Source organism: Biomphalaria glabrata, chromosome 12, assembly GCF_947242115.1.
Source record: "Biomphalaria glabrata chromosome 12, xgBioGlab47.1, whole genome shotgun sequence".
Lineage (NCBI taxonomy): Eukaryota > Metazoa > Mollusca > Gastropoda > Planorbidae > Biomphalaria > Biomphalaria glabrata.
In genome coordinates, this window is record NC_074722.1 from 26,871,147 (window position 1) to 26,882,747 (window position 11,601).

General features: G+C 39.0%; 1 protein-coding gene across 1 annotated transcript in view; it reads right to left on the reverse strand.

The window, feature by feature from the left end:
* LOC106072067 (rootletin-like) overlaps positions 1-11,601 on the reverse strand; it is a 134,046-nt gene that overhangs the window by 25,460 nt on the left and 96,985 nt on the right. Inside the window, exons 9-11 of the mRNA XM_056005725.1 lie at positions 5,087-5,282; positions 4,547-4,618; positions 3,875-3,996 (exon numbers count right to left, since the gene is read on the reverse strand). Of these exons, the coding sequence (XP_055861700.1) occupies positions 3,875-3,996; positions 4,547-4,618; positions 5,087-5,282 (390 nt within the window). The remainder of the gene's footprint in view (positions 1-3,874; positions 3,997-4,546; positions 4,619-5,086; positions 5,283-11,601) is intronic.

The following is an 11,601-nucleotide window of genomic DNA, read 5'->3' on the forward strand; positions in this document are numbered from 1 at the left end:
GTAGCAGGACAAACAAAATCAGAAAACATTTTGCTGGATATAGTTTTTGAAATATTGAATAGACTTTTGAAATGTCAGTTTAAATATATGTATATACATATTGTTATAAACTTGGTTGTGGTACAGATGGGGGTAGTGGTGTGTGTGTAGTCAGCCGACGCAAATCGCCCCAGGCCAGCGCTAGACGAGCGGTCAACCGTGACGAGTTACGAGGGTCAACCGAGTCGAGTATCAACAGGACGGTTCGGGAAGGATCGCCGTCGTGAACAGAGCTCATGAGCGTCACGAGAGTTGTAGTCATCTGACCACCTAGAAACGTCGAGCGGCGTTCTGTCCGGTTCGAGAAGGCCAGTAGGGACCCTATATAAAGAGCGGAGGTGTCGTAGTCAAGACAGTCGAGAAAAGGGGCTCAATACAGCAAGGTTCAGAAAGCGGGTTCACGACTGGAGGTCAGAACACGGTCGACTACAGCACAGTTCAGCGGTGTGGTTCTGTACGGAGCATTACGACGGTTCAGTGCGGAGTACTGTCAAGTATAGTTGAGACGAACGGCGTCTTGATCTTGGTCTGTGATCGAGTCCGACACAGCGAGCCCAAGTGTGTGAAGTCAGTCCCGAACTGTTGAACCCAGTGCAAGCCCGGAACGAGGCGGAGAGGCCAGTGCAAGACTTGATACGGCGGAACGGTGTTATCGGAGAGATATTTGTTATCGCAGAACTATTTGTACTGTTCTACGTGCTGCCCATTGTACAGTATTGGCTGTTATTTATGGACATTAAACCTTTACGTTAAGTTGGAGCCCTGACTTGTCAAGTTCTTTAAGTTGGTGGTGAATGGTGCAGTTTGCAGAGAGCCTGGATAGTGAGATTCGTAACAACTGGTGTCAGAAGTGGGATCGGATCGGAATCGGATTGGATCGGATCTACTATGGCTCGTCTGAAACTGCTGTACGAACTTGAATTTAGAGAACTGAAGGAAGAACTCCGTGGACGAAGGCTGAAGGTATATGGAAACAAGGAAACTTTACAAGCACGCCTCCGAGAACATGTTGGAAGAAGAAGAAGATCCGGACACATACCTTTTTGAAGACGAACCGGATTTGCTGGAACAGCTCACCAGTAGAATGCAGCAACAGATCACCAGTACCATACAGGAACAGATGGCAGATATGCAGGGACAAATCGCCAGTAGCAAACAGGAACAGATGGCAGCTATGCAGGGACAGATGGCAGCTATGCAGGGACAAATCGCCAGTAGCAAACAGGAGCAGATGGCAGCTATGAACTCGGGGCTAGAAAACACCAATTCCAAGATAGATGCCATGAACACCAAGATAGCCGCCATGAACCAACGCATACCTGCTGTGGAGGAGAGAATCAACAACTCAGACGTTCGTTCAGATGCTAAAGCCAGAGAAAGGAGTCTTGGTGGTGATCATGAGGACCCATTGAAACCTGACGAAGCCGTTGAGAGACACATGCAAGTCGAGAGATATCAGCCAGGTCCGAACCTAACAGACGTTGGTCCAGCTGCCAAGACTGGAGAGGAAAGTCCTGATGGTGGTCAAGAGAATCCAAGACAGCCTGACGTTGACTTTGATGGACATTTGCAAGATGAAAGTCATCGACCAGGTCTGAAACCAACAAGCGATTGGCCCGATACTGGGACGAGAGAGAGGTCCTGATGGTGGTGAAGAAAGCCGAATGGAGCCTGAAGCCGAAGACGAGGGACCTTTGCACGAGGAGTGTTACCAACCTGCCCCACGAGCATGCCCTCCAGACAAGGTTGAAGATGATGACATGTCCCACAATTCCTCGGCCTGTGGATTTGAAACCCATCCCAGTCCTTCTTCGCAAAGCCCTATGAAGCCAACTCTTTTGCCAACGATCTTGGTATCCCCAGCCCTTACATCCTATACCTCTCCATGTGTCAAGTGGCTGTCCTCAGTACTGACCGACAAGAGAGCGATGCAACCACAACGTCACTGCAACAAGAGGACGATCAACTGGAGGAAAAGAAGAAGGCGGCGTTTGCGTAGTCCAAAGTGCATGGTGATCCTACCAAGAAATAACTGCAGCCACATGAAAACCAACTGGCGGAGAAGAAGAAGAAGGCTACTTTTGTTGAGTGCAACATGGATGACGATGCGGCAACGACATCGATGCAACCAGATGAAGGCTAACTGGAGAAGAAGAAGAAAAAGTTTTCTGAATTCAACGTGGATGGCGATGAAAGCACGACGTCTATGCAACCAGGTGAAGGCCGATTGGAGGAGAAGAAGGAAGCGACCATTGCTGACTGCAACATGGATGGCACCATCAAGCTCAAGAGGCAAGCCAACTGCCACTGATCGACCCCCGCCTGCAGCGATGAAACTTCACAGCCAATGCCATGATGTTGATTCTGTCCGGGACGGACAGATCTAAGGAGGGGGCAGTGTTATAAACTTGGTTGTGGTACAGATGGTACTGTTGAACCCAGTGCAAGCCCGGAACGAGGCGGAGAGGCCAGTGCAAGACTTGATACGGCGGAACGGTGTTATCGGAGAGATATTTGTTATCGCAGAACTATTTGTACTGTTCTACGTGCTGCCCATTGTACAGTATTGGCTGTTATTTATGGACATTAAACCTTTACGTTAAGTTGGAGCCCTGACTTGTCAAGTTCTTTAAGTTGGTGGTGAATGGTGCAGTTTGCAGAGAGCCTGGATAGTGAGATTCGTAACAACTGGTTCTGCGATAACAAATATCTCTCCGATAACACCGTTCCGCCGTATCAAGTCTTGCACTGGCCTCTCCGCCTCGTTCCGGGCTTGCACTGGGTTCAACAGTTCGGGACTGACTTCACACACTTGGGCTCGCTGTGTCGGACTCGATCACAGACCAAGATCAAGACGCCGTTCGTCTCAACTGTACTTGACAGTACTCCGCACTGAACCGTCGTAATGCTCCGTACAGAACCACACCGTTGAACTGTGCTGTAGTCGACCGTGTTCTGACCTCCAGTCGTGAACCCGCTTTCTGAACCTTGCTGTATTGAGCCCCTTTTCTCGACTGTCTTGACTACGACACCTCCGCTCTTTATATAGGGTCCCTACTGGCCTTCTCGAACCGGACAGAACGCCGCTCGACGTTTCTAGGTGGTCAGATGACTACAACTCTCGTGACGCTCATGAGCTCTGTTCACGACGGCGATCCTTCCCGAACCGTCCTGTTGATACTCGACTCGGTTGACCCTCGTAACTCGTCACGGTTGACCGCTCGTCTAGCGCTGGCCTGGGGCGATTTGCGTCGGCTGACTACACACACACCACTACCCCCATCTGTACCACAACCAAGTTTATAACAATATATTCAGAGCAGAGCCAGTTATAAGTATTTGGAGACCCAAGGAATTTTTGTGGAGGTGCCTACACTTTTTCTAAAGCTTTAATAAAAATCCACTTTTTTTTAAAATACAGATTTCAAAAAGCTTGCTATGTTATAAAAGAAAGAGAGTACTTATGAATGACAGTGTTTCCAACTGCAAGAGTGAAAGTATTGTCGGTAAAAATTAGAAAAAAAATGTTTTAAAAAAAAAAACACTTTTTTTTTCTCCGTCATATGGGGCCCCGTTCTTATTGAGTTGCCTGGCCTCCTTTTAATACGGCCCTGCTATATTGTCAGAATAAGCATAACAATTACAGTTGCTGTTGCCAACTTAAAAAATACATGTACATAAATACTCACATTTTTTTTAAATTATGAGAACTAAATTTCCTTCTATCACCATGGCTCATGGTTAAAAATCATCTTGCATAGCATTTCATCATGATGCAACTGCTCAATAAAAAGAGCTTTTTAACTCATTTCACATTTGTAAAAAGGCTACTTACTTAGCATCCTCTGATAACTCTCTTGTGTCCAACAGAGTATGTTCTATTTGTGTGAGGTCTTGACGTGTTTTAGACAGCGTATGCCTCATACTTTTCAAATCTTCCATTTCAGACTGATGCAACTGATCAAAGAAAGAACAAGGCCAACATAAAAGGTATGTTTTTTTACCTTAGCAAAATGACTTGAAATGGCTATTAGCTTCTCTGCCATCCTTACTGATTAAAGGATAGGTGAAAGTGAAATCATTGGTGAAACAGAAATAAAACAATGTTAGGCAATAAAAAAATTAAATAAATCTGCAGAGAAGTTGCCATTTTGAGAGTAAAAGAAGCAATATATTTTCCTACAAAATTAGAAATTGACACCCAGTTCAGCAACTCCTGAATCAAATAAACACTTATTCAGTCCATTACAATGAAATGAATACATTCGTGAAGATTTAGGTGCATTTTTTAAATCACCCTGTATTGTTGGCCTGATGCTTCTGATTTAGTTAGTAGCTAAGATAATCAGGTTGATATATACTTTTTATGTGGGTCTCTTTAGGGTGGGTTGGTTGTTGCTATGATGATTAATAAACAGATAGACTATCAATTTAGCATTAAAAAATACAGATGGACCACTCATTTTTAAAGAATCTCGATCCATTAATAGAGTAAGTTTATGCCTACCAGTTTAATAGTATTGTCCATGGTACTAGACTTGGCAGCAGTAGACTCAGTGATGTCAGCATTTTCAGTCTGCTAAATTTGTAAATCAAAAACAAAGTACAAGTAAAACATGAAAGGTGTCATTAAAACAAGTTAAGCGATAGATCTATATGAAGCAATAATAGCAGAAGTTCTTATTATCACTTTAGAGACAACCTTGGATTTTATAATATTCTTTTAAACTATAAAAGTGATTGCAAGTAAAAGAAATAATTTTTCTCAAATATATTATCAATAAATGATAGTGGAACAAAAGGTTGGAAAGACTTTTTTGTAGTCATCTGCAAAATAATTTGAAAAATAGGAACTGAAAAGGTTTTCACTGTGAAATGAAGGCTTTTGTAGTCTATTAAAAATAGCAATTGTATTTAATTCAATAAGAAATAGCTTAAAAAATAATTGCAAGTCATGGGGATATGTGAGTTAATAATTTACACTTAAATGTGTGAGGACATGTTTTAACTGTCGGCCAGCACTGCAGAATATATATTTTTTTTTTACCTTTATCAAACAAGGGTTGATAATTAAATTGGAGTTTGCTGTCAATGTGGCCTTCTGAGATGGGATGAAATTTCTATTTTTGGAAGAGGGTGACACAGACCTAGCCCTCCTTTCAGTATCTCTGTCAGTACCAGTTGGTGGGATGCTTGCTTGCTGGAAAACATCTGTTCTTAAGTAACCAGGCTTTCTCTTCTCCCTAAAAAAAAATATTAAAGAGATCTGAGTTTGGGGATGAATATTGGGACCTATATGGGCCATAAATCATAAATCACAGACCAGTGATACCAAATGTGGTCTATATAGACCTTCCAAGGGTCTTTATAAGTCTATGAGATCACTGAGATGTAAATGAGGTTACGATAATAAATTTAAACAGGTTGTGATTTTAATTTTTATTTCCCATCAACGAAATTACACTTTATAACTGTGTGTATAGATCTATATGATTATGTGACCAGGTCACCTTGCATTGAAGTGAACTTTTAAAATGAAACATTATTACTGGCATATGTTCATTTTATTATTGATCGATAAAACAATGAAGAGCTGCGCTTTATGAAAGCTTTGACAATTGACATTTAAGTCAAATCAGTAAAAACATATTAATAAAGTTTATGAATTTACAAAAAGCAGAGGGTCTACGGAAAACAGAAAAACATAAGGGGTCTATGAGACAAAAAGTTTGGAAACCACTGGCACTGATCTAGATTCTACAGATCCAAATGAAATCTAGTTATAGATCTAGATCTATATCAGTGGTTCTCAATCTTTTTAGTTCAGCGACCCCTAATATAACACCCAACTGTAATTTTTTTTCGTTTACAGATAAAATAAATTTTAAAAATATTATGTTATCCTTCATTTATTTATTTTTCTATTGCGTATTCACAATATACAAGTTGCATAATTAAGTGACAATTTAACAAATATGGGAAGTATGGATAACAGTCTTTTGTACAGTAAAATACATTTTTACAGAAAAAGTGCTTCAACAGTGTTTACAAACACACCAATGGTAGTGCAAAGGTTGAGCTTATTTTTGTTCCACCAGATCAAGAATTCGGTAGCAAATCTTCATCTGCATCAATTAAGTCTGGTTCTGAATTTGGACTTAATAACTAACATGCTGGAAAACGTTTCGCAAAGATTTGTTCTTGTAAATGGAAGAAAAGGGCTAAACGCTATCTCAAACAGAGCAGGATAAGAAATAGTTTGAATACCAAGTGCGGTCCAAATATGCTTGTTACAGAATGTTAGAATGGACAAAAAACTTCCATTTGGCGACCACTGGCAATTCATCATTCAAATCCCAGACGGGTCGCGACCCATAGCTTGAGAACCCCTGATCTCCATGATCTTCAATGTCTTCATATCATTTGTTTCTAGTCTAGATACTAGATCTACTTAGTTTATCTACAAAACTAACTGAGTTTTTAGCTCATTGACATTAATTAACATGCATGACTAGGTTGACACATGAAAGAAATGCATTGGACGTAATTATAATCTATATCATATCATTATAATGATTACCTTCTTTTTTGAAGTGACGTCTTAGATCTAGACCTAGTAGCCTACTCTATAACTAGATCAAGTAGATCCAACTATAACTTATAAGACAAGGTAAGAAAGATATCTAGATAAGCCTGATTATCCTGAAACTGATATTTTTATTTAACTGGAAGGTTCTAGTCATTCTAGACTCTAGATATATTATTATATCTAGATTAAAAGATTATTATAGATCTATCTAGAATATTCTAGATCATGACTCATTAAATGATTAATGATTATGATTATCTAGGACTAGATCACATCACAGTCACACACTTCAGGACTTCACACAGGCGTCACACTCAAGTACAGTGTCAGTCACAGGCAGACACAATTAAAGTACTCAGTCTCACGTCTCAGTCACTGAGTCAGTAGTCGATGACTTATATGTCATTTATGAGCACTCAAGTAGATCATCTAGATAGATCTACTCATCTAGATGAGATCTAGATCTAGTTAAATTTAATAATTTTAATCATAATAATAAATAATATAAAGATCGTATTCGTAGCCTACTACTGTGACCTGTCGTACTGAGGCTACTCTTACTTAGTCCTACCATAGACTATATCATAATCATTAATCTATATAACTTTTTTTTTCGAATGTAGACAAGTCAAGACTTTACTCTAGATCTAGACCTCTCTATTTAGATCAAGTCGATATATCTCTAGATCTAAAATACTAAATAGATCTATGATCTAGGTCTAGATAGATCCATTCTAGATAGATAAATCTAAGATTTAGATCAATTTCAAATTGGCGCGAACTCTTATCAACTGAAGTTTAAACAATTTTCATACACATTGGGAAAACTGTGACGTATTAGCTTTGCGGTTTCTCCAATGTACAATTTAAAAATATAGACCCCCCCCCCACCCTATATATGATATATGTTTGGAGCATGTTTGGACAACTTAGAGACTTTTTAAAAAATGTCTATAATAATTTTTGTGAGTGTTTTTTTTTTCACTGTTGAATTAAATTTTCTAAGCACTTTCCGTTTGTAGCACAAAATTAATATAATATCAATATGGAGGAAGCACCAGACTTTCAAAGTAGTAGGCCTAAATTAAAATTTATTTTAAACAAATGGGCAACTAAAAATGTAACTAACGATCATGGGCGTAGCCAGGATTTTTTTTCGGGGAGGGTTTGGGGGGGGGGGGGAGAAAACTCCCCCCCCCCCCCCCGAAAAAAAAATATATATAAATATGTATGTGTGTGTGTGTGTACATAATTAATCTTTATTACATTCTGACCCTTTCGGAAGACGTTTATTGTTTATTGTAGACTCCCCGCCCTTGCTACCAAGGGGGTCAGGGGGAGTTCGCAGCGCTCCCCCAGCGCGGGGCGAAGCCCCGCCGCCGAGCACTATTTCTGGTATTGAAAGCCAACAAAATGCATATTCTGAGGTATCTACAGTGCATTATCTTGCTATTAAAAAGTTTTATTTCAAAAACCTAATGTGCTATTCTTACTGACTTAAACCCTCTCGCGCCGTTCGGCGCATTTTCCGGCAAGCTGTTTCCGCAACTCTTATTTTGCGTAACTCATTTTGTCGGAAAACATGTCCCGCAAAACCTCATGCGACGCTCTGTCACAACCTTACTAAGGATTTGACTCCCAGTTCGGCATATGATTTCTTTGATTTAGACCCGATCTCTATGACTGACTCCTAAAATCTGTCTTAGCCATCTTTGTTGAGACACATTTAATGATTTTCAATTTCGGCAGAAGACTATTCACACTTTATTAATGGAGCCCAAGCCACAGGTAGAAATTTGTAACCTTTCTTGACTACGCTCTTGGAATTACATGCCTGTATTTCGCTTTAGATTTTATATCGAAAAAGAAAGTTTTTTCGTCAAATCATCTGTTGAGGGGTTTTAAACTAAAAAATATCTGTTTTTTTTTTGTTTTGTTTTTAATTCAAAACCCCATTTAGCTACGATCATAGAATTTGGTGACTGTAGTTTGCTTTAAAATAATATTGAAGAGAGAGGTTTTCAACTCTAAACGCTCTGTAGGGGAATTTTAAACTCAAAACCATCTGGAGGGGTTTAAAACTTTAAAGAAAAAGCCATATGGAGGAGGGGGATTTAAACTCAAAACCCCTTTGGCTACGCTCATAGATTTTATAGTGTGTAATTTGCTTTTTTTTTTACATTAAAGAGGTACTTTTTAGCTTCAAACCCCAACTGGAAGGGGGAGGGGGGTTAAACTCAAAACCCCTTTGGCTAAGCTCATAGAATTTTGAGTGTGTAATTTGCTTTTTTTATATTGAAGATGGGGTTATCGTAAATTTAGGATGGGGTTTTAAAATCAAAATCTTCCTCAACTGTGCTGTTGGAATTTGGGGATAGTTGTTTGCATTTTTTTTTGTTTTGTTTTATAGAAGAGGGGGATTTAACTGCAAAAACCTCTGGTAGGGGGTTTAAAAATTAAAATCCCCTGTAGGGGGTTTTAAACTCAAAGCCCCCTGGTAGAGGGATTTGTATCTCAAAACCCCCTGAGAGGGGTTTTTAAAATCTCAAAAGCCCCTGGTAGGGGGATTTAAACTCAAAACCCCCTGGTAGAGGGTTTTTAACTCAAAACTGCCTCGGCTGTGCTGTGGTAAGTGATGATTTAGTATTAAAATATCACCTAAAATAAACAAAATGAAAGCAAAAATCAGTCACTTAATTCCGTCCCCCCCCCTCTGCGGGGGAGGGGGGATTTCATTTCGGGGGGGGGGGGTTGATCCCCAAGAACCCCCCCTGGCTACGCCCATGCTAACGATAATACGATGATACTAGCTACGATCAACTGCCACGCTTTGAAATAATAGACTATTAAATTTATATCTAATTTTTTTAAATATTTAATTAGCACAGTTCATTTCTCTTTAGTTTCTTATCCACATGAATGATATGTAGGTACAAGTCCTGGTCCATACTTCCAGCAGGACTTCAGGGAATGGGATGACTTCTGTTGTGACGTCACTTTGGAGAAAATACGCTACCACTTTACCATAGAATAAATCTAGATCAGAGGTGGGCAACCTTTTTCTACCGAGGGCCGCATTAAAAAAGTTCGGGGACTGGCGGGCCGCATAAATTTTTTTTTTTTACTCCCAATTGAGGAAATACAACTACAGTTAACAATTTCTTGAACTAATTTTACGAATAATTTTTTTACATTTTGTTATTGTCTTTGTACATCACAACATTTCACCACAAATGTACAATTGTACTTAATGTGAAGCATTTAATTGTTTACATCCGTGCATAATGTTCTGTAACTGTAGAACTAGCTTACTAGTTGTTTTGTTCTCGCGACTGCTATCATATTACAGTCAGTGAGCATCGAGCTGTTCTAACACTTCATAATTTTCAAACAAACGAAATAAAGCGTGTTCACAGATGAATTAGGTTCCGAATAATGTGACAGCTTCGCTGCAAAGTTTTCTTAAGTATGGGAATACAGCTTCTGGCAGTCATGAAACTTCTGTTGAAGAACTCACAGGAATTACTCTTTCAGGTCATAATTTGCTTGGAGGTATGTCATCTGGAGCTGAATCAGCTTCTGCATTAAATGGTGAGCTGATGGTATTGAAAACTAGTTCCAAGATCTTGACGTCTTAAAATTTGCTTTCAAATTCCACAATCAAGGAATCCAAATAAGTCTTGTACATTTCATACACTTCACTAGAAATAGTTTCACCATTCAGCTAAGGAAAATGATAGGACCCGATTTCACTCGCTGCTTCAAGAAGTGGAATAACTTTGTTTGAAGATTTAAGATGCAGATAAATTTCATTTGCAAACAAAACATTGCAATATATCCAATGATAAACATGAAGTCTGTCTTCAACTCTTCATTAGAAATATTAGTAACAAAGTCACAGTCAATGTCCTTCAATGAACCTAACTATTTCTTCCTTGAGATTCCATATTCCTCTAGGCCAGCGAATACTACTGTGTTACCGAACATCGGAATATTTTGTTTCCAAATCTTCAAGTACTTCTCGGAACTGCCAGTCATGGTCGGCAGATAATTGGAGGCCCTTGGCAAAGTGAATTTAATGGCCTCAAATAAAATAAAATAAAAAAGCGACAACAGTAAAATTATTAAATTTATTAAAAACCTATTGTACTTCAACAATAACATTGAGGACAAGTTTCGCTATTTCTTCTCTAAAATAATAAGAAAAAAAGTCAATGCAAGGCCCTCACCAATTGGTGACCCTAAGCACTTTGTCTATGCCTAAGGCTGGCCCTGTGCCAATAATAAGATCATTGAGAAATCAATTCCAACAATATATTTGATATTCATTGCTCTATTTTATTAAAAAACCTACACTTGCCATCTAGTACAAGCCGACCCAACTCTTTTAACACAGTTTTTGACTGAATTGAATAAATACTGGCTTGTGTTTGTTTTTGACTGAATGTTTCGAAATATTGCCATTAAGAATAATCTTCGTTTACTTTAAACTTTTTAGAATGACGTTTAAAGACAATGTTTCTTTAGCCTCTTCATAATAAGTGATAAGAATCAGAAGTTTCAATTATTTCTAGATCTATAGATATTTACAATTATTTATATAAATATATTTGCATTTTTATTTGTGTAATGTGTGTGAACACATGATTTCTTTAAGCGTCGGCGGGCCGCATAAAACACTTCGGCGGGCCGCATGTGGCCCGCGTTTCGTAATTTGCCCACCCCTGATCTAGATTAATCTAGATCTGTTAATAGGCCTATAGGCTACTACAAATCCGATATCAGATCTACTTCCCGTAGATTACTTAATAGTTTTCATGTTTTAAGTTAGGCCCAAATCAAAAGCTTTATTTCTTTATCAATAGAGCTAGCTCTAGATTTCTACAGCGAGTTTCCCCACTAAACAATTAAAAATTGCAAGCAGACATAGATCTCGTAGATATACATAGTATATATTTAAAACGATATAATAA